The sequence below is a fragment of the Dama dama genome, chromosome 20 (assembly GCF_033118175.1).
Source record: "Dama dama isolate Ldn47 chromosome 20, ASM3311817v1, whole genome shotgun sequence".
NCBI classification, from domain to species: domain Eukaryota; kingdom Metazoa; phylum Chordata; class Mammalia; order Artiodactyla; family Cervidae; genus Dama; species Dama dama.
In genome coordinates, this window is record NC_083700.1 from 9,023,809 (window position 1) to 9,047,924 (window position 24,116).

The 24,116-nt window shown below is 47.9% G+C and overlaps 1 protein-coding gene across 3 annotated transcripts in view; it reads left to right on the plus strand.

Annotated features, from left to right (window-relative positions):
- The first annotated feature begins 2,802 nt into the window (after positions 1-2,802).
- OLFML2B (olfactomedin like 2B) overlaps positions 2,803-24,116 on the plus strand; it is a 45,130-nt gene continuing 23,816 nt past the window's right edge. For 2 of the 3 annotated variants that reach the window (XM_061120254.1, XM_061120255.1), the window contains exons 1-3: positions 2,803-3,297; positions 5,715-5,978; positions 8,754-8,861. In XM_061120254.1, the coding sequence (XP_060976237.1) occupies positions 3,124-3,297; positions 5,715-5,978; positions 8,754-8,861 (546 nt within the window). In that variant the 5' untranslated portion in view covers positions 2,803-3,123. The remainder of the gene's footprint in view (positions 3,298-5,714; positions 5,979-8,753; positions 8,862-24,116) is intronic. The other variant, XM_061120256.1, reaches the window with a different exon arrangement.

Below are 24,116 nucleotides of genomic sequence, written 5' to 3' on the forward strand. Positions count from 1 at the left end.
TGATCTCTGATTCCTCTGCCTTTTCTAAATCCAGCTTGAACATCTGGAAGTTCTTGGTTCTTGTACATCTGGAAGTTCAAGTCTTCTGTTGAAACCTTGCATGGAAAATTTTGAACATGACTTTGCTGGCATGTGAAATGAGTGCAATTGTGCAGTAGTTTGGACATTCTTTGGCACTGACTTTCTTTGGGACTGGAATGCAAACTGACCTTGTCCTGTCCTGTGGTCCCTGCTGAGTTTTCCAAATTTGCTGGCATATTGAGTGCAGCACTTTCACAGCATCATCATTTAGGATTTGAAAGAGCTCAGCTGGAAATCTATCACCTCCACTAGTTTTGTTCGTAGTGACGCTTCCTAAAGCTCACTTGACTTCATACTCCAGGATGTCTGGCTCTAGCTGAGTGATTACACCATCATGGTTATCTGGGTCGTGAAGATCTTTTTTTTATCGTATAGTTCTTCTGTGTATTCTTGCTACCTCTTCTTAATATCTTCTGCTTCTGTTATGTCCATACAATTTCTGTCCTTTATTGAGCCCATCTTTGCAGGAAATGTTCCCTTGGTATCTCTAATTTTCCTGAAAAGGTCTCTAGTCTTTCCCAGTCTGTCGTTTTCCTCTATTTCTTTGCATTGATCACTGAAGAAGGCTTTCTTATCTCCTTGCTATTCTTTGGAACTCTGCATTCAAATGGATATATCTTTCCTTTTCTCCTTTGCTTTTCACTTCTCTTCTTTTCACAGCTATTTGTAAGGCCTCCTCAGACAACCATTTTGCCTTTTTTGCATTTCTTTTTCTTGGGGATGGTCTTGATCACTGCCTCCACTAAATGTCATGAACCTCTGTCCATCGTTCTTCAGGCACTCTGTCTATCAGATCTGATCCCCTTGAATCTATTTGTCGGTTCTACTGTATAATTACAAGGCATTTGATTTAGGTCATACCTGAATGGTCTAGTGGTTTTCCCTACTTTTTCAATTTAAGTCTGAATTTTGCAATAAGGAGTTCATGATCTGAGCCACAGTCAGCTCCCGGTCTTATTTTTGCTGATCTTCCCCATCTTCGGCAGCAAAGAATATAATCAATCTGATTTCAGTACTGACCATCTGGTGATGTCCATGAGTAGAGTCTTCTCTTGTGCTCTTAGAAGACAATGTTTGCTATGACCAGTGCATTCTCTTGGCAAAACTCTGTGCTTCTGTCAACTATCATTATTTATATGAGCTGAAATTTCATAGCTAATTATTTAGATTATGAGGACCCTTTCCCCTTACTATAAAAGGCAAGGTGTTGGAATTTCCCAAAGACGCGTGACACTTTTCACATCTTCTAAGGGGTCTGGCTCTGTTTCGCATTTCCACAGTTGTCTCAGAAGGTGCAGTGCCTTTCCTTTAATTCAGACACTGTTAATCTTCACAGTTGGTTTATAAAACGGAACCTAATTAAGGCATACTGTAACACAGTTGCACACTGTTGAGGGTGGACATCTTCTAAGAGATCATCTAGTGACAGAGATCCTGACAATTGTCCTAAACCACGAAGACAGTAAGAGTTGTCCCCTTGGACAATCAACTGCATCTCTGATAGTAGCTCCCCCCTCCCCCCCCCACCCCCCCACCCACAGACTGTCAGAGATTTACTGAAAAAACTATTCTCTTAGTCTTTAATAATTACACAACTTGGCTATGGTTTTTCCAGTACTCATGTATGGATGTGAGAGTTGGACTATAAAGAAGGCTGAGTGCCGAAGAATTGATGCTTTTGAACTGTGGTGTTGGAGAAGACTCTTGAGAGTCCCTTGGACTGCAAGGAGATCCAACCAGTCCATCCTAAAGGAGATCAATCCTGGGTGTTCATTGGAAGGACTGATGATGAAGCTGAAACTCCAATACTTTGGCCACCTGATGCGAAGAGCTGACTCATTTGAAAAGACCCTGATGCTGGGAAAGATTGAGGGCGGGAGGAGAAGGGGACGACAGAGGATGAGATGGTTGGATGGCATCACCAACTCAATGGACATGAGTTTGGGTAAACTCCGGGAGTTGGTGATGGACAGGGAGGCCTGGCGTGCTGCGGTTCATGGAGTCGCAAAGAGTCGGACACGACACGACTGAGCGACTGAACTGAACTGAGGACACTCCTGCAGGGAGTTCAGTAGTTATCCTCTGGGTGGAGGTATTACCAGGTTCTAAAGCTGTGGCAGGCAAGAAAACGACCAGTGGCGCCAAGTTCAAAGCTGCCAAGTGTCTTTCCAGAGTCGTCAGGGAAAAGAAACATCCAAGAGCAAATGTTCCTTCTGTCCTCCAGGTGCAATAGAAGGGGGCTGCCGAGGATCCATCTATGCCGGCCCGCGCTTGGGGCGAGCTCTCGGTGCCTACCTGCCAACCAAAGGAAACTCGCTCCTCTCGGAGAGCATGGGTACAAGGGACCCCCGAACTTCAGGGACCCGGCTCAGGGTACCTTCTGTCCCATTTGCGGTCAGATGAAAGCGGCGCCCTTCCGACGTCACCCCTGGAGGGCGTGAGCAGCAGCTGAGTTCGAGTCGGGGGCGGGGTCGGCTGGTCTCCCCGCCGCCCGAGCCCAGGGCGCTTCCCGGTCCTCCTCCTCCTCCGCGCGGTAACTGGCTGCATCCCCGCCGCCCGGCACAATAGAGGCTCCGCCCTCCCTCCGCGCCAGCGCTCCGCGGCGCCCTGGCCCAGCAGCCCTCGCCCCCGCCGCCGCTGCCGGCCCCGCACTCCCACAGGGCCCGGGTGCGCCCCCAGGCTTCCCGCCGCCCGCCCCGGCGCGCCCCGCCCCGCCCGCATCCGCCCGGACCCCTTCCTTCCACCTGAGCCCTCTGCGGAGAACGACGCGCTCGCCTTGCCACCTCCACCTTCCTTGTCACCCCCTCCTGCGCTGCGCCCCACTGTCTGCCGGCCGATCGCGTCGGGAAGGAGATGAGCAGGGTCTCTGGGGCGCACATTCCTGCCCTGCCCGGCCGCGTCCAGCTCTAGAGCAGTCCCTCTGGGGCTCCAGCCGAGACACCCTCTCGCCTCACTCCTTGCTGAGATACCCGGCCCCCCACCCTCCGCACCGGCCCCCAGCCGTTCTTCCAAGGGGCCGAGCTCCCTCCGGTCGCCTTCCTCATGGCCAAGCCTTTGCTGCTAGTTCTCGGCTTCGCTCTGGTTACGACTCTGGGCTGGGGGTACAGCTCTCCCCCGACCGGGACGACCGAGCCCCCAGACGCGCAGACGGTGGCGCCCACAGAGGACGAGACTCTGCAGAACGAAGCAGACAACCAGGAGAACGTCTTATCCCAGGTAGGCGGCGAGGCCCCGCACGCTCCGTTTGCCCCAGTGGCGGTCGGAGCCTTAAGACGGTCCTGCTGAAGCGTTCGCAGGCAGCTCCCCTCCATTACCGAAGGGGAGGGCTTTTGCTTTTCATGTATCAGAACATTTTCTTAACTGGAGAGACATGGGTCCTGCTCTCAAAGTCACAGGGTCTTTGAAGGTTACAGAATCAGGAAAAAGGAGAGGAGAAGGAAGGGGAGACACCTCACAACTCCCTGAGAAGAAAGAAAAAAATGTCAAAACCTTTGGGTTCAAGGGTTGTGGAAAGTATGGCCATGTCTTGTCTGTGTGGCTGTTTGTCAGAACTGGAATGTGCAAACAGGCGGGCATGTTGGACGGAAGGCAGATGGTGTAACCCACAGGGAGATATTTCATGACACTGAGTGAGCCGCCCAGGGAGGAAACAGCAGCAACAAGTGTGATGAACATGAGGTGAGCCCCAAAAGGAGGACAAGTGCCCCCCTCACACTGGGGAGATGAAGTGGAAATGCAGCTCCACTCAGCTCTGGCAGATGGTGTCGGAGCGGGGAGTGACAGCTGCTAGGGACAGGATCTGTAACATGTCCTTTTGCAAAGAGCTTTCACTTGTTTAATTTGACTCAATCCTCACGCGTGCTTACTCCCGTTCTATAGATAAGGACCATGAGGCTTGAAACAGTAAAGGGCCCTAGAGATGGGTAGAGCCAGGGCCTCTGACCATCTTCAGCCCTGATCTCATGACAGTAAAAAAAGAGTTCTCTCTAGACTGTTTATTTCGTGCTTTCCAGGACCAGCCTGATGATTGTGCGTTGGCTGTCACCTTAATCCTAAGGAGGAGGCATGGCTGAAAAAGGAGGGCTGCCTGTGCCTCTACTAAGCCCTTGGACTGGGGTCCTTGACTCCTTCCTGTAGAAAGAATGATCGGCTCCACTTTGGCCTTTATCAAACACTAGTCACCTCACCCTTCCTTTAAAAATTATGCTAATACATGCCCTATACTCATCCATAACCTCGCACTGACCCCTAAATCAAAAAGACTTAAAAATCCGTCACACCGGGGCTCTGGAGGACCATCAACAAAAACCTTCCTGAAACTTGAGCCTCCTGAAAGGAAGGAATTCACCCAGAGTCTCTGAGTAGGGCTATATAGGAATCTAAGCAGAGTTTCAGAGAGCAGACAGCTATGATTTTCCATCGGCCCATAAAGACCGGCCACTTAAGTCATCTTGAACTACAACTCTGTCTTCCACTGATCCATTCTGCCTTTGACAACAGTCCTAACACAAATATTGGTATTAGAAGAAACCCAACCTTTGCAAGAAAAACGTTACAAGACTTCTTTCCCCCAACTGCATCCCAGGAACATAGCCACTCCAACAAGCTCACAGCTTGCCTGCCAGGGTCATTAGTCAAAGGAAGGGAACCGTTCCCTGTGCCCACAGAGGGAGCCGTGACCTTGGGGATATAGGATGTCTTGCAGAGGAGCTGGGGAGGAGCCTTGTCCCCAACAAGTGCCTAGGATTGTGGTTCCAGCAAGCCTGCCATTGCGTGTTTTCCTGCCTGGGCAAGCACTCAGAAGGAAATGTTTAGCACTGTGGAGGCAGCGAGTGCTGCCAATTTGCTTTCCTGGCTTTGGCCAATGGTTTGGGTGCAGAAGCTATTCTAGGAGCCAAATGAACCCTTGGGCTGAGTGAACCTACTGACATCTGCATCTGTCTCTCTCCTCCCAGTTTTTTTTCCAAATCTAACTCATCCTTTGAGACCAGATCAGATACCACTTCCTTCTAGAAGCCACACTCTGTGGCCTTCTGTTTGTGCTCCCACTGGACTCCCACATCCGGGGTACTTATCACTCTCTGCTTGGTGTGTTCGTAACTTATAGACCTCTTGCACAGTATGCTCTTGAGAGCAGGCTCTCTGGCCCATTCATTGCTTTACCTCTCATAGCACCAAGCTCAGTCCCAAGGTGGCACTCAATAAATGGTGAATGAATGAAGGGGAACAGAAGCCAGTAGTCTTGACATTGGAATGTCAGTTTTCCAATCCCTCCGTCAATCCCTTCTCCTTTCCCTTTTCAGTCTAAATCTGGATTCTAGCTAAGGCAAGTACTAGTGGAAGAATGATGGAGCTTATTTGTTTTTTTCCCTTAAGTGATAAAAGACTAAGGCTCCCTGAGAAATACACTGCTTTCCAAAATAAGTAAAGAGAGATGAACTCAGAGTGCCTTCCAGGAAATGCTAGAGTCAACAAATTGTGTTGCGATGACCCCTTCAACTCCACACCAGAGTTATCGGAGATCTCTGGCTAGCAGGACATCTGACAAAGTAAATGTAGAGCCTTTTTTCAGGACCCTGACTGATGCTGGCGTTTGCACAGCCCCAACCTGGTCTCTCTCTCTCTTTGTCTAGTTGCTGGGAGACTATGACAAAGTCAAGGCCGTGTCTGAAGGCTCGGACTGCCAGTGCAAGTGTGTAGTGCGACCCCTGGGCCGAGATGCCTGCCAGCGGGTCAACGCGGGGACCTCCAGGAAGGAAGACTTCTACACAGTGGAAACCATCACCTCGGGCTCGTCCTGCAAGTGTGCCTGTGTTGCACCTCCCTCCGCCCTCAATCCCTGTGAGGGAGACTTCAGGCTCCAGAAGCTTCGGGAGGCAGACAGCCGGGACTTGAAGGTAGGACCTGGTGGAGGGTGATGCCTGGGTGAGAGGGTGCTTTAGGGACCCATGAGTCTGACAAGGCTTTTGCTGGGGATCAAGGCCTTGGAGTAAGTGGGCCCTGTTTTAGCCTTTAAAGGAGGTCAGGCTCCGGGCCGGAGAGTGTTGCGTGTGGATCTGGAGCTGATGAACTGACAGACTGGTCATTTGCAACTCTAACGTCTAAGGGTGATGCCTAGAGCAAAGTATGCCTCCCTCTCTTTTGGAGCCAAGGAGGCCGGACCTGGGAGCAGCTGCCAGACCCAGCTAGCCAAAAGAACTCAGCGTTCTTCTCCGGGAAAGTTACTGCCATGATTTACTGTCGGCACAGCAGGCGCCCCCGAGACACACAGAGAGCAGTGAGCAGTCTTCAGTGCGAGGGCTGGGTGCCCTGGGGAAGAAGAGGCCTGGGGCCTGCTCTAGGTCCAGTCGGCAAACTGCAGTCCTATAGAGACACAGACCTAGAGAACAAGTGTGCGGATCCCAAGGGCAAAGAGGGAGGTGGGAGGAACTGGGAGACTGGGATTGGCGCATATATACTATTGATACTGTATATAAAATATATAACTAATAAGAACATACTCTATAGCACAGGGAACTCTGCTTAATTCTCTGTGGTGACCTGAAGGGCTTCCCTCGTGGCTTAGATGGTAAAGAACCTGCCTGCAATGCAGGAGACCCAAGTTCAGTCCCTGGGTCGGGAAGATCCCCTGGAGGAGGGCATGGCAACCCACTCCAGTATTCTTGCCTGGAGAATTCCATGGACAGAGGAGCCTGGCGGGCTACAGTCCATGGGGTTGGAAAGAGTCAGACATGAATGGGCAACCTGAATGGAAAGTAAATCCAAAAAGGAGAAGATATTTGAACATCTGACATGACTTAGCAACTGAACAACAGCAATAATATGTACGTGTGTGGCTGATCATTTTGCTGTGTGGCAGAAACTAACACAATATTGTGAAGCAACTATCCTCACAATGGGATCCTATAATCCTGGACCTCGGGGTGGGGAAACTCGGGCCCTGTTTGGGGCAGCCGCAGAGGTCAGCTGAGGGCTTCACCTGATCCCCACCTTCCCCTCTTCATCTGTAGCGTGGGCTCATGGGATAAGCTTGATTTAGAGTCAGACTTGGGTTCAGATCATTGCTAGTGCTTGCTGCATGGTGATATGCAAGTTATTCAACTGACCTGACCTCAGTCTCCTTGAATTAAAAAGTAGGAAGAATAACATCTACCTTTGAGGGTTTTGAGAATAGATGAGAGGACAACTATTGAGTGCTTGGCACAATGACTGACGTATAGTTGGGGCTCGATAGACACATTCCAATAATGAATGACCATGTAAAGTGCTACTGCTATGCCAGAAGCTGGCGCACACTTGGTAACTGGTTGTCACCGACATTCCTTTAAGCAGAGTTGGGTTTCACCCCACTCCAGTACTCTTGCCTGGAAAATCCCATGGACGGAGGAGCCTGGTAGGCTGCAGTGCATGGGGTCGCTAAGAGTCAGACATGACTGAGCGACTTCACTTTCACTTTTCACTTTCATGCATTGGAGAAGGAAATGGCAACCCACTCCAGTGTTCTTGCTGGAGAATCCCAGGGCCGGGGGAGCCTGATGGGCTGCCGTCTATGGGGTCGCACAGAGTCGGACACGACTGAAGTGACTTAGCAGCAGCAGCAGCAGCAGGGTTTACCAGTAAAATGAGTGTCCCAGAATTCAGCCACGTCACTCAGAGCCGCAGCTCTGCTGTGAAACAATTTCTGAACCAAAGGCACAATCACTCAGTTATAGGATTGGACTCTTGGGGGGTTCTGAAACAACAGCAGGCAAAATTTTGGGATTCAGAGAATCATCACAGTATGTACTAATTGGCTGCCCTTCCATGGCTCTCACCCAGCTTCAGCTATCTTCCTCGGATGGAGTGGAAGCAGATCTTTGAAACATGAGCATTTCACACAGAGTTCTGATCTAGTAGAAAGGCTGTGGTGCACAAGTGTGTCCAGCAGACTCTTCCAGGGAGAGTCCTTGGCAGGGAAGCTCACTTTAAGCATCTCTCATTAGCTTCCTGTGCCTGAACGTTGCATGACCTGGATGTCACCAGCACCTCAGCCACCTTTCTCCCACTGGCTCTGTACTGGCAGGAAGGACAGTGTTGAAAAAATTGAGATAGCTGGGTACCCCATGACAACTCGCCACCTCAACGGTGGGCCACTGGGTCTCTTTTACCTCGCAGGGGCAGTTTTGCTTTTAGTGCTAAGGTAAAGCTTGCTGGTGTCGTCCAGGGACTTCAGCAGACAATGCACGTAAGTTTTTCAGAAGCATATCCTCAAGGCACGGATGTTAATAAGCCACTTTGTTGAGTGTTTATATATCACTTGTTATGGGCCAAGGTATCATGGGGAATCAAGGATGAAGATGACATAGCATTGCTTTCAAGGAGCTCACAGTCTAGTAGGAAAGACAGACATGCACTCAACTGATAGACTTAATAAAGGAAGCATAAACAGTTTGGTGGAGCTATTCAGCCCTCAGTTGACTTGTAGGATTCTCCTATTTTCTTAACCATGTACTCCAGTAGACAGAACACACCCACACCATTGGATCTGCCTATCCACCCACACAAGTGCCAGTTTCTGAGGGTCGCCTCTCAATTCCTGGCTAGTGGTTTCCCTGTCCAGCCTCGACATGGAAATGTCTCCCTCTCTGTCTATCTGCATCAGCCTTGGACTGATGCCTGCCCTTGTTTCATAGCTCTCCACCATTATAGACATGCTGGAAGGAGCTTTCTACGGCTTGGATCTCCTGAAGCTGCATTCAGTTACCTCCAAACTGGTGGGGCGAGTGGACAAACTGGAGGAGGTAAGGAAGGTTCTAGATTTCTGTATCTTTCTCTTGATCAAACCTCAAAGTGTATCAAAGTTAACCATAGCCTTTTTTTTTCAGAAAGCACGTACCCTGGTTATGTTTAACTCATTGTTCTTTGGAAAGAAAAAAATATACATAAAACACTCATCCCAAATCATGCCAAATTGTTGGTGATGAAAAGAAATAGCGAAATATAAATGTAAACACCTTCTTTTTTCCATATATAAGAACCACTAAACAATGTATATCTACTTTCCCCTTGACTTCGAGGGAACTTAGAGCTGAATAAAATGTAAAAAGTGAAATAAGCATCTTACTTCATATTTTAAGGTGGAGTCATCTCTCTGCTGGGTATATGGTTATTAATTTCCTTTTTTAAAGAAACTATTCTGGTGCATGTTTCTGTGTGTGTCAGAGAGGAGGGGCAGTAATCCATTTCAAATCCATTTTAGAAAGAAAGACATAAAATGTTTACTAATAAATAACACCCCTTATTGGAAACCATTCAGGCTGCTCACCCCCAGGAAAAGGAGACTAGTAATGTAATGTCCGTAGACAGAGACGCATTTGTATGACTGAGTTCTAGAGAGATGCACAGCTGGAGCTATGGTTTTCATAGCTGATGGGAGATTGAAGTCGTAAACAGTAATGTTGACATTGATTTGTTGTTGTAATGCTTCAACATGCAAATAAGAAACCACGTAATTATCAGAAGAGGCATGATCATCGTTCAGCCTGATTGATGAGCAGGTTATTGACTGGCATCCAGTTCTTGAATGAATTCTTGAAGCAGTGGCTCAAAGAGCTGCTACTTCAAGTAGAAAACTATTTAATTTTTAGAATGTTAATGTAAGATAAATTTAATAATGAGATGACTGTAAATATATTATTATTCTTCATGAAAAAGTGGGCTTTTGGGGGTTTCTCTTGGAGAAGCTGAGGTTCCCTGATGGGTGATTAGTTGAGACAGCAGATGTAAGTAAGAAGTTGTAAGTAAGGCTCTTCAGGGGGGCAAAAGGAGCCACTGGACCAGGAGTCAGGACAGTGAATTACTTTTTGTTTGCCACTCCCATGCAGCCATATCTCACTTTTTCCATCTGTGAAGTGGGAAAGGTCCGCTGCCTACTTTGCATGTTTGCTGAGGGGATAAAAGTTGAACTAATTATTTCATAAATACTTTGAAACGGTTAAAAAAAACCAAGCACTCAGGTTATGACCAATGAGAGAGTGGGGGCAAATATCCCTCTGTTGCTTTGCCAGGAAAACTGGGACAAGGATGATGAAACATTATGGTTTCAAGGATTGATTTCAGCATACTCCTTACACTCCTAAAAATGTTCCCAGAAAGAGAACACCACATACAGATGGCCAACAAACACATGAAAAGATGCTCAAGATCACTGATTATTAGAGAAATGCAAATCAAAACTACAATGAGGTATCACCTCATACCTGTCAGAATGACCATCATCACCACTAGACCATTCAAGTATGACCTAAATCAAATCCCTTATGATTATACAGTAGAAGTGAGAAATAGGTATAAGGGACTAGATCTGATAGACAGAGAGCCTGATGAACTATGGATGGAAGTTCCTGACATTGTACAGGAGACAGGGATCAAGACCATTCCCAAGAAAAAGAAATGCAAAAAAGCAAAATGGCTGTCTGAGGAGGCCTTACAAATAGCTGAGAAAAGAAGAAACATGAAAAGCAAAGGAGAAAAGGAAAGATATTCCCATTTGAATGCAGAGTTCCAAAGAATAGCAAGGAGAGATAAGAAAGCCTTCCTCAGTGATCAGTGCAAAGAAATAGAGGAAAACAATAGAACTGGAAAAACTAGAGATCTCTTAAAGAAAATAGGAGATACCAAGGGAACATTTCCTGCAAAGATGGGCTCGATAAAGGACAGAAATGGTAGCAGAACCATTAGGTTCTAACCATTCTGTTAGGTAGGTAACCTAACAGAAGCAGAAGATATTAAGAAGAGGTGGCAAGAATACACAGAAGAATTGTACAAAAAAGATCTCATGACCCAGATAATCATGATGGTGTGGTCACTCACCTAGAGCCAGACGTTCTGGAATGTGAAGTCAAGTGGGCCTTAGGAAGCATCACTAGGAACAAAGCTAGTGGAGGTGATGGAATTCCAGCTGAGCTCTTTCAAATCCTGAAAGATGATGCTGTGAAAGTGCTGCACTCAATATGCCAGCAAATTTGGAAAACTCAGCAGTGGTCACAGGACTGGAAAAGGTCAGCTTTCATTCCAATCCCAAAGAAAGGCAATGCCAAAGAATGCTCAAACTACTGCACAATTGCACTCATCTCACATGCTAGTAAAGTAATGCTCAAAATTCTCCAAGCCAGGCTTCAGCAATACATGAACCGTGAACTTCCAGATGTTCAAGTTGGTTTTAGAAAAGGCAGAGGAACCAGAGATCAAATTGCCAACATCCGCTTGATCATCGCAAAAGCAAGAGAGTTCCAGAAAAACATCTATTTCTGCTTTATTGACTATGCCAAAGCCTTTGACTGTGTGGATCACAACAAACTGTGGAAAATTCTTCAAGAGATGGGAATACCAGACCACCTGACCTGCCTCTTGAGAAACCTGTGTGCAGGTCAGGAAGCAACAGTTAGAACTAGACATGAAACAGACTGGTTCCAAATGGGAAAAGGAGTACGTCAAGGCTGTATATTGTCACCCTGCTTATTTAACTTATATGCAGAGTACATCATGAGAAATGCTGGGCTGGAGGAAGCACAAGCTGGAATCAAGATTGCCAGGAGAAATATCAATAACCTCAGATATGCAGATGACACCACCCTTATGGCAGAAAGTGAAGAACTAAAGAGTCTCTTGATGAAAGTGAAAGAGGAGAGTGAAAAAGTTGGCTTAAAGCTCAACATTCAGAAAACTAAGATCATGGCATCCGGTGCCATCACTTCATGGCAAGTAAATGGGGAAACAGTGGAAACAGTGGCTGACTTTATTTTTTTGAGCTCCAAAATCACTGCAAATGATGATTGCAGCCTTGAAATTAAAAGACGCTTGCTCGTTGGAAGGAAAGTTATGGCCAACCTAGACAGCATATTAAAAAGCAGAGACATTACTTTGTCAGCAAATGTCTGTCTAGTTAAGGCTATGGTTTTTCCAGTAGTCATGTATAGATGTGAGAGTTGGACTATAAAGAAAGCTGAGTGCAGAAGAATTGATGCTTTTGAACTGTGGTGTTGGAGAAGACTCTTGAGAGTCCCTTGGACTGCAAGGAGATCCAACCAGTTCATTCTAAAGATCAGTCCTGGGTGTTCATTGGAGGGACTGATGTTGAAGCTGAACCTCCAATACTTTGGCCACCTGATGTGAAGAGTTGACTCATTTGAAAAGACCCTGATGCTGACAAAGATTGAGGGCAGGAGCAGAAGGGGGAGACAAAGGATGAGGTGGTTGGATGACATCACCAACTCAATGGACATGGGTTTGGGTGGACGCCGGGAGTTGGTGATGGACAGGGAGGCCTGGCGTGCTGCGGTTCACGGGGTCGCAAAGAGTCAGACACGGCTGAGCGGCTGAACTGAACTGAACTGAACTGATGTGTAAAACAGAAAACTGATGCGAAGCTGCTGTGTAATACAGGGAGCTTCGCCCTGTACTCTGTGATGACCTAGAGGAGTAGGATGGGGATCGGGGTGGGAGGGAGGCACAAGAGGGAAGGTATACAAGTGTACTTGTGGCTGCTTCCTGTTGCTGTATGGCAGAAACCAACACAACATTGTAAAGCAATTATCCTCCATTTAAAAAATTTTTTAAAAGCTAGAGAACACCAGAGCCTTCTCAACCTACCCAATGCCTTAACTCCCTCAGTTCTGGGATGAAGTGCTGTCTGAAATGGCCATTTGCTCTGGGAGGGTTGGTAGGTCCATAGTCACTTCAGTTGTGAGATCTAACGAGCGGGGTCAGGGTACTGGAGCCCAAACTTGGAGGCAGGCCAAGGTGGCCAATAGGATCTTGCCAGTCTACTCTGATCTCCCCACTCCTCCTGGAGGGGCTGCCTAAGGGAATCAGGCTACTTGGCATCTTGAGTCTTTCCTTTCCTGATAGGAATAGCTAGACTGAATGGTCAACACCGTCCTACTACCAATGGACTTCATGCAGGCTTGGGATTCTTTCTCCTTTCTAGAACCACCTTCTGATTCTTTCAAATGGGTTCAAAAGGAATCAGACCGGGATTCAACTGGACCTTCGAAGTTGAAAAGTACCTTCTTTCTCTCGGCCCCTAGAACCATCCAAATGTGCAGGAACAGCAGTGACAGCCTCCTCTTCTGCTTTTACCTGACCTTGGCAGCCACATATTTTTCATTCTCTCTGGAGAACACAGCCTGGGAAAGATGGCTCTGGGGGTAGAACACAGTGTTCATGAGGCCAAGGTCAGGCACTCAGCCTCTGAGAAGGCCAGTGGGCTGAGCTTTGTTGAAGGGCTATAATCTGTTTCCAGCCTTGTCTAGCAGCTGAGCCCTCTCTGCGGGCAAAGGATGGGGCTGTGGGTGAATTTGGTGCAATGCCGCTCCCCAGCAGTATCTATCTTCTGAACAGTCACACAGTCACTGGGTTTTCGCCAAAACTAACCATAGTTACATTGATGAGAGCTATCTCTTTTTCAGAATTATGGGATGTTTAGTAGCAAGAACTGGAATCTTTATAATCATACTCATCATCATCCCTTATATTTGTATAGCATTAGTGGTTTTACTTAGTGGCTTCCCTGGGGGCTCAGTGGTAAAGGATCTGCTGGCAATGCAGGAACTACAGGAGACATGGGTTCAACCCCTGAGTCAGGAAGATCCCCTGGAGGAGGGCATGGCAACCCACTCCAGTATTCTTGCCTGGAGAATCCCGTGGACAGTGGAGCCTGGTGGGCTATAGTCCATGTGGTCACAAAGAGTTGGACACGAGTGAAGCGACTTAGCAGCAGCAGTAGTAGTTTTAAAGCATCCCATTTACATTTAGATTCTTTGTTCCTATGAGCTGGACAAGACATGAGACCAAAGGAGATTAAATGGCTTTCCTGCAGGCACAGTGCTGGGAAAGAATAGGCTGGAGCTCCGGTCTTCTGGTTCCTTGTACAGGCTCTTTCTAATAAACCTTATAAGCTTCTTCAAATCATTGCTAGTTGCCCTGGGAGCGTCAGTTTTTCCTAACCAGAACTTATAGCAATAGTCCTTCCAAGGGAATTTCTAGGCAGAACCATGGCCATATCCCATAAATCCTGTTAAACAGGATTAAAGCTGAGTTAGGGAAGGTCCCATCCCGTGAAAGTTTCCCCAACAGGCAGCCCAGAATGACGAGGTGCTTTGGTGTGACAGTGAAGAATGATGGGCCTGGGCCTCGGGCCCACAGACCAGAGTCTCTTGTCTTTGGGTCTGGCCACTCGTCTCCTGGCTCTTGCTGGCCAACTCTGTCTGCAGTCTGCGTACATTGAAAAGGCAAAATGTTGGGTAAATGGGAAAAACACTCCTTCTCCAGCCTGACTCTGCAGGAGGAATGGAATTGAACCTCTGCTCCTGGTCTTTGGATATTCTTGAATCCCAAGGAGAGTTCTTTGGAGGTCAGACCAGACGAAAGGGGTCAAATGGAGGGGCATTTTGCCCAGAGTAAGATCAGAACTTGGCAGAAGAAGCAGGCACATACACATGTGTACATCTACCTTGGCTCTGTAGGAGGATTTAAGAATGGAAACTCCATCTGCAGATGAAAGAGGAAGGAAAGAGAGAGAAATGGAATCTGAACTGTTGAGAATCTCACCTCTTGGTAAAGTGAGCTCTGGGAGCTCTGCTTGGTGGAGTGATTTTGGTTGAGCTTGTGTTTTAAATGGTGAATAATAGCACATGCATAGGAAAGGGCATAAACAATGAATATACAGCTTAGCAAATCATTATAAAGCAAATACCCATGCACCCACCACCCAGCTCAAGAAACAGAGCAATGCTAACACCCCAAAAGCTCCCCACATGCCCTCTTCCCACTTATTGCTGCTAAGTCGCTTCAGTCATATCCAACTCTGTGTGACCCCATAGACGGCAGCCCACTAGGCTCCTCTGTCCCTGGGATTTTCCAGGCAAGAATACTGGAGTGGGTTGCCATTTCCTTCTCCATCCACTCATTAGGTTGGTGCAAATGTAATTACGGTTTTGAACCATGAATTTTAAATCATTTTAACTAGACTCAAACACAGCTGTATTAATCAAAACTAGGAACCATTACAATCAACACATTTTTGCCAGTGAGAAATATTTGATTATTCCTGTAGCATAAAAATCCATGCTTTGGGATTCAACAAACTCTTGGAAAGCATTTTCTGCATCCTGCTGGCTGTGGAAACATTTTCCTTGCAAAAAGTTGTCAAGATGCTTGAAAAAGTAGTAGTGGGTTGGCAAGAGGTCAGGTGAATATGGTGGATGTGGCAAAACTTGGTAGCCCAATTCATTCAACTTTTGAAGTGTTGGTTGTGCAATGTGTGGTCGGGCATTGTCGTGGAAAAGAATTGGGTCCTTTCTGCTGACTGATGCAGGGTGCAGGCATTGCAGTTTTCATTGCATCTAATCAATCTGCTGAGCGTACTTCTCAGATGGAATGGTTTCACCAGGATTCAGAAAGTTGTAGTGGATCAGACTGGCAGCAGACAACCAAACAGTGACCATGACTTTTTGGTGCAAGTTTGGCTTTGGGAAGTGCTTTGTAGCTTCTCGGTCCAACCACTGAGCCAGTTATCGTATACAATCCACTTTCCATTACACATCACAATCCAATTGAGAAATGGTTCATTGTTGTTGCATAGAATAAGAGAAGAGACCACTTCAAAATGACGAGTTTTTGAAATTTCCAGACAGCTCATGAGCCACCCACAAATGCCAACTACTGTAGGATGGGTGACGTTGAGTTCTCTGCCAACTTCTCATGTAGTTGTAAGAGGATTAGGTTCAATGATGGCTCTGAGTTGTCCTTGTTAACCTCTTATGTCCAGCCACTGTGTCCCTCAGCTTCAAGGCTCTCAACTCTTGCAAAACTTCTTGCACTGTACACCACTGCGCGGTATGTTCATTAGCAGTTCCTGGACTAGATGTGTGGCTGATGTTGCAAGATGGCACGCCACTTTGCAACCCATTTTTGAACTCAAATAAGAAAATTTCTCGAATTTGCTTTCTAACTTCATATCCATAGTCTAAGGTAAATGTAAAACAGCAAGTAATGTCATAAGCAAGAAATGCACATTAAAATGAGGTATAACATGACCACATTTATTTAGAATATATACCATATCAAATGGCAAATTTCAACAATGCAAAACCTGAGTTCCTTTCACCCCAGCCGAATACATCCCATCCTTGAAAGGAACCTCTGTCCTTAACTTTGTTAATCATCTTCCTCGCTTTTCTTTACAGTTTCATTACCTAAAGATACATCCCTAAATACAATAGTTTTGTTTTTTAACTTTAAATACATAGAATCCTACAGAAGTATGTGTGTATGTGTGTTAGGTTTCTTTCATTCAACGTTAAGTTTTTATGTCAATTCTGTGGCTTTTAGTTCATTCATTTTTATTCCTGTGTAGTATTCTAGTGTGAGATTATACCACAATTTGCTGATCTTGCCTACTGGTGGTGAATATGGGTGTTATTTTTAGTTTTGTAATTCATAGTAGCCCCAGGAGCACCCCTCTAAAAGCCCATCCCATACATGCATACATTTCTTTATGATATGTAAGTAGGAATGAAACTACTGGGCTGTTATGCTTATCACCAGTTTTAAGGGATACGATTGGCCTTCCGAGTTCACATGTTTTGCATTAGTAGATTCAACCCACTGTGGCCAAAATATTGGAGCTTCAGCTTCGGCATCTGTCCTTCCAATGAATAAAATGGTGTAGTATTTGCATGAAACCCACAGACATCTTACCATATACTTTAACTCATCTCTAGATTACTCACAATACCTAATACAATGCAAATGTTATGTCAATATGTGGCAAATTCAATGTTTGTTTTTTGGAGTTTTCTGGAATTTTGGGGGGAATATTTATGATCCACCTGATGCAAAGAGCTAATGGAAAAGACCCTGGGATGCTGGGAAAGATTGAGGGCAGGAGGAAAAGGGGATGACAGGATGAGATGGTTGGATGGCCTCATAAACTCAACTGACAAGAGTTTGAGCAAACTCCAGGAGATAGTGAAGGACAGAGAAGCCTGGTGTGTTTCAGTCCACAGGGTCAAGAAGAGTCTAACACAACTGATCGACTGAACAACAACATCATTTTATATAAAGGACTTGAATGGATTCTCTTATCTGTTCTTGGGGGTCCTAGAATTTCCTGCAGATACCAAGGGACAACTTTATTGCCATATTGTTCTCCCAATGGCACCTCTAGCAGGGTGCGGATACTCCATATGGACACATTCTTACTGAAACTTGGAATTGACAGACTTCCTAATTTTTATAAATTTGGAGCATGTATCTTAGTATAACCATTTCATTGTGTTTCAAAAACTTACACCTCAAAACATCTTTCCTATTCACGTAGTGGAGGCCTGAAACTGCATGGGCATTCCTCTAGAACTGGTCCAAGTAAAAGGAACATCTAAGGTGGCCAGTGGTCCAAGAACCTTCAGTGTGGTAGATCCAGACTGACCCCTTTTGGAAAATGGCTGGGAAAGGGAAGGGGATGCAGGAAGTAGCGGTATGTATTGGAGTTGAGGTGGGTGTAGGCACAAAATACAGGCTTCCCAGGTGACACTAGTGGTAAAGAACTTGCCTGCCAACGCATAAGACGGAAGAGATGTGGGTTCCATCCCCGGGCGGGACGATCCCCTGGAGAAGGGAATGGCAACCCACTCCAGAATTCTTGCCTGGAGAATCCCATGGACAGAGGAACCCAGCAGGCTATGGTCCATAGGGTCACAAAGAGTCGGACACGGCTGAGCACCTAAGCACAGCACAGGAGCAGAGCATAGGTGCCAGGAGAGATAGGAATTAGAAGTCTAAAAGGAAAATCTGCAGCTTCCAAGGCAAAGGCAGAACCTGTTCCTTGCATGACCCTTTTCATGCAATGGCACAGATTGAGCTCAGAAGACTTTTGCTCTGAGCGCACTCAGAGATACAAAGACTTGTAGGCTGCCCAGGCCTAAAAATGCCTTCTGATGGCAGCAGGACAAGAGGCAGGGGTACAGCTGTGGTGCCACACACTGCTTCCAGGAGTAGATTTATTCTCGAAGTAAAGAAAAAGACAAACAGAGGGACAGGTCATTAAAATAATTTATTCTAGCTTCAAGGCTTTAGTTGAATTAAGTCATGCCCATAAAAACTGCAAAACTTTGTGAAGAAATGCCCCACCCCCACCGTAGCTGCAGGACACCTGTCAACATTTATAATTACTTGGATGTGACTGTTTACACATGTGCTCTTGCATATGTGTGGGTGCCTAGCCCAGGGTCTTAAAATAGATGCATGCCTACACGCTTTCCAAAGCGTGATTTCTGTTGCCCAACTGTATGTGTGTGGCTCCTTGCCTCGCACCTGCCTGCTTGAGTTTGCAAACCACATCCATGAATCCAGTGGCGCTGCGGAACCTTGTGTGTCATCTGAAGGCGTTTCTCCTGATAGTGCTGCATCCAAGTGAGACTTAAAGTCTACAATGGATTTACCAGACCCAGAGCTGGCCCTCTCCCCAGAATGTGCTGGCATGAGCCTTGCTGAGGGCTTCTCCCCCAGACATAAGGATTTGGTGGCCTTTGTGTGTTTCTGGTCTGGAAGGCAAGATCAAAAGATCGTTGCTGACACTGGGGGATATATCTCTTTACCAGCTAATGGGGAAATGTAACTTTTGTCTGTGCAGACCAGGCCATGAGTTAGGGGAGCTGTCTCTTTCCAAGCCTCTCCTTTCTGCCCTCCCTCCACTCACATCGAGACCCCAAGTGCAGTCTTCTGACCACTCACAGGAGGGTTTGCTGCAAATCATTTCACTCTCCTCCTCACTCCAGTGTGGCCTTGGAAAGGAGTGTCACTCACCCTGCCTACCAGAGTGTTCTCATCTGTGAAACGGGAAAGGATCGGAGATAAGAGTTCTAAGATATATTTCAGTTCCAATGTTAACTCAATTCACATCTTAGTAAGGGCTCAGGTCAATATATTACCTCTCCTGGGGTTGTATACACTTCAAATCTAATTTGTCACTGTGGCATGAAAGGTTTTCTTCTTGGCTAAAGGTGTTTATGGTGTGAGCATCCGTCCTACATCCACTGGCCTAGAAATAGCTTGGAGCTGCCACGACCTAAGGGACTGCATGGCTATACTTACAGGGTTGGTCATCGGAGGCCTAGAACTTCTTGCTCTTTATGTGTTTGACTATCTTCCAGGCTCTGAACATCTTGAGGACAACCTGGGTCTAAGTTATTTTTGTTTGCTGGATTTTAGCCCCACACAGGGTGTGGGCCAAATGCTCAACAGCTGTGTGGTTGCAGGAGTGATGGAACACGTCAGCCGGCCACCCTCTGCAGCACGGGCCTGCCCACTGTCTGCATCAGCTGCGGTCAGGGATTGCGTGGCGCCCCGGCTGTCCCATCAGCTGGAGCGCCGGCTGCTTCTAGCTGCTGTCCCCCTGCAGCTCTCCTCCGGGGGCTGCAGACAGCTGTCTACAGGGGTGGCTGTCCCAGGCAGCCTGGTCCTATCATGTCCTGGAGGCCTCTGAGGAGGTGGAGCAGGGTGAGTTGACGGGAACTCCGAGCCCTGCCACCAGGTCCAGTGACCCCCCGACACCGCCTCACGTCACTCCCACAAGGAGCCTGCTCCCCCCACTCTCAAGCTCGACATCTGCACCTGAGTCCTGTGTCTCAGCTAGGGGCTGGACGTGCCTGCTCCACAAGTTGGCACCGTGCTTCGGCCCAGGTGCAATCGCGCTTCGTCTCCTTCTACAGAGTCCTTCACATCACGCCAGCCTTGAGTCCTCACCTTCCTCCCTGTCCCAGCCACAGGACACCCTAGCCCCCTTCCCCTTTTCTACCTGCATGTCTGTTACCAAGATCCCGAGAGTCCATCCCACCCCCCACTTCAGCTCCACGCGTCAAGCCCTGTTTTGTGCCTGGCATTGTGCTGCATGCCCCCCTTCATTCATTCTCCAAACCAAGCCTGGGAGGCAGGTATCATTATTCCGACCTCCTCCAGCTGGGGCCTGGAGAGGTCCCAGCCTTATGTGGTTGCATAAAACCAGGTAGTGACTGGGCTGTGGGTTTCATACGTGATCTCCAGAGCCTGCACTTTGCCCACCATACCTCATCCCTGCTTCCGGTCGGGAGAGCAAGACCCCAGAGAACTGAGGGAGCCTTGACCCTGGTTGACTTTCCCTCGGGTCCCAACACTCTTGGCCGAGGCTGCCCCCTGCTCTCACCCAGGGGTGCCCATACTTGTCCCACCGCTGGACAAAGTCAGGATACGTCTGTACCCACGGAACAGCCCTTCCACCCACGTCCATTGCACCAGCGTGCACATCTGGTTGTGTCGGCCCTCCATGGCTACTTAAAGCTGCCCTCTGACCAGCTGTGCTTCCCAGGGCTGACTGCCAGGGGTACCCCCAATTCCAGGGAAACCTACGTGGTTCCCCTTTTCCCGGGGGGACCTGCCTAGGTTGCACACTTCCTCCTTGCGGCCACCTGTGCCTCCGGCTGTGGTCAGAGCAGGACACCTGTCCCATCTGGCAAGGTGGGCTTGCTCTTAGCAGGCGCCCTCGATGCCCTGCTGCCTGCCCCCGGCACGTGGCACTCCTTCTGGGAATACCTTTGGCCTAAGTCCCATGACATAGCTCCCAGAACTTCAGTCATCCTGTCTGTCTGTCCTACCTTCTGTGCCAGCCCTCTCTCCACCTACTTGTCCTCCCTCTTCCTCTCCCTCCTCACAGCACCAGGACCCTTGGCAGGGACGATGGGATGTGTTCACCCTCAAGACGGGCACCCTTCCTGCTCCCTCTCCCACGTTGCCAGTGCTACGCACAAGCCAAGTTGCACACACCATAAATGTCATAGTCACAGCTGTCCCAGAGGGGAAGAGCCAGAGGCATGAGGTCATGGGGTTCGGCCTTCTCCCAGGGCAGGATGGAGAGTGTGCCTGGTAGGCAGCATCCCTGCTGCCCCCTGAGACACACCCCACAGAAGACCCTTGATATGAGGAAGGCAGAACCCCAGGGAGCAGCGGGGAGCCCTGCAAGGCCAGAATCCCTGGGGGAGAGGTGCCTGAGTGGGGGAGGGTGGCTAAGGAGGGGCATCTGCTGCTGCAGCCCTGGGGGACCCCAGCTGGCTCGGCCCAGCGGGCTGATGGGGTGAGGCTACCGCCAGCCTGGTGTTTATGCAGGCGGCTGGTGGGCTTTGCTGTTCCCAGGAGGGAAATAAAAAATATTGCTTCTCTGGGGTCTCAGGACCAGGCCTGTCTCAAACTCTTCTCTGTGGAAATTGAGAATAATGGTGCCTCACTAAAACCAGAAAGTGGCTTGGACATTTCTAAATCAATGAGAACGGGGCCTTCCAGGGGCCTAGAAAACCCAAGGTCAGAGGGCAGGGGCTAATTCCATGGGATTTTCCCTTTGCCTCACAGCGAGTGTGAGGGCCAGTGCTGACTCTGTCCAGGTGTTCGGGAATTGCGTGAGCTCTTGTTTTACCAATATGGCTACTTAGGCCACACCATTGGGTCTGGGGTCCTGGGGCCATGGCTGGGCAGCAGAGGTGGACATGTTCCAGTCCCTTAGAGCTACGTCATTGACCCTCCCCGTGAGTCAGAACCAGCATCTGTCACATCACCCCGACTTGCTTTCTTCACTGCACTTTTTACTAATTGATGCTTTCTTGTTGATTTCTTATTTATTGCTTACTTCCCCTCACGGAAGGTGGTCTTCAGGATCCTTGCTCTGGCATACCTTCAGTGCCCAGGGCTGAACACATGACTGCATTAATGAAGAAGTAGTGTATCGAACCCTGAACCTTCTGGGGCTTCACTCCACATCACAGGATGTGAGAATTACAGGAGATGCATAGGTGCAGCTCATTGCAGGTGCTTATGGATGATCAGAAATGCTTGGATCCCATGAAGGCACCAGGAACTTTTCCTGTCAGCCCCGGGAAGAACCTGGCTCCTGTAAAATAGCCTTTCTGACACATTTGGGCCCCTTTTCCATCAGCTATATCCAAGTTCCCTATATTTAAGACAGTGCTTCTCAAACTTCAATGTGTATGCAGACTGCCTGGGGATCTTGTTAAAAGGCATATTCTAATTCAGCAGGTCTGGGTCAAGTCGGAGCTTCTGCATTTCTTTCTTTCTTTCTTTTTTTAATCAAACTGCCTTTTATTTTTCAGGGACTCTTGCTCAGGTTAGTCTCCCCAAATCTTTATACTTTACGCAAATGTATTTCAATAAATGCGCACGCGTGCACACACACACACACACACACACACACACACACACTTTAGATTATGTAAAGCTTCCCATCACTATCTACCTTTCTTCCAAATCCTACAGTAAGAACAGAGCGTCCACATTTCTAACGAGCTCCTGAGTGGTGGAGTGATGCCTATGTTGTTGGTCTCTTTGAATAGCAACTGGGAACCCTAGACCAGGTCACAGGTATGGAGCGCTCTGTTTTGTCACAGGACAAAAATCTCTGGAACTGACAAGTCCCATAGCAACTGTTGCCATGAGCCTCTGAATTTAAACCAGCCAGTTTTCTGGCCCCATAGTAGGTAAAACTCCCACCCTATTACCCACCCTATAGCATCTTAACCAGTCACCTGATGCTGCCCTTCCAGCAGGAATTTTCTGTCTTGAGGCCATAAAAATTGGCAGAGCCAGCCTCTGTTCTAACAGCGTCTCCCACTCTAATAAACTTTATTCTCCCTTCATTCTGCCTCATGTCTGGAAATTCATTTCCAACCTGTGCATAGACCATGACAGTAATATTCTATGAAAAATAACAACCACTTAGTACGTCCCATGCACTTCCACATATGTTAACTCATTCTTCGTTACAACCCACAAGGAGAGTGCTAGTGTTAACCCCGTTTTACACATGGACAAACGAAGCGCAGGGAGGTTAGGTAATTGGCCCAAGATAACAGGTCTAGCAGTAGCACCATCAAAATGTAAACCGGAAGGTTTCCTCCAGAATCCATGCTCTTAACCACTGCATTTGACTGACCCTGATAACACTTATCAGGAACGATACACATCCAGTAAAACCACTCATTCTGGGTATTCTTGAAACAACCTCCTCTCAAGGGCTTTAGCTCTCACACTTAATTCTGTGATGTTTAGGGAGGCCGACTTGGCGTTAGCCCCACAGAACACATTGAGCCTTTCCAGTGCTCAGAACTTGGCGTGCGCTGAGATGCTATGAGCATGGCATGGCCAGTGGTCTGGAGCCTGGTTAGTTTTAACGAGCACCTCGTGGGCTCCTCTGGGCAGCCCACGTAGAGTCACTGGAGCCACAGTGTCTGGGCGTCACAGTCTGCCTATACGCCCCCTAGCTCTGAGCCACCGTGGCATCCCTCTAGGACAACAGTGGCATCTCACCAGACTGCAGACTGTGCCTGGCAGTGTCTGAGCTTTTGCACGTCTCGTATCTGCCTGTCAAAGAAAGATGGAAAGTGTATACGTCCTCTGTTTACATGGTTACTTCCTCTATCACCCTCATAAACAGGGCCCAAAGGAGAACGTCACATCTAAAAATTCAGATGCTCATGGAAACCGTGGAATGGAGGCCAATGCTGGACAATATTAGATCTCAGTGCAGTAAACTTCTCTAAAAATAAGTAGAGATGAAAGGGTACCTCTAAGTCTGTTGACAGCTGCCCAAGATTCAAATACCATTCAGCCTAACCTTCTTCAGATGCTGCCTCTGATGCCTCTCGTCCACCCCTCCCTTTGAACGCCTGTATGGCATTTACAGAACCTGGCCTGGTTGGTCATCTTTTTCTTGCAGTGGGAACCCTGTCTTCCCTGCAGTTGTCCCCCACAGAAACCCCCCCACCTCCCATCCCAGGACAGGAACACCAGAGGAATGAGAGGATTTCTTTCTGCCGTACTGTACCCTAGACACACAGGAGGTCCTTACCAGTGTTGGTTGGTAGAAATGTAGCTTTGGCCCTTTCTGGCATGAAGTGCATCTGGGACATGGGTAATTCGCCAAATAGGGGTCATTTAGGGAAACATTTTATGTGTGA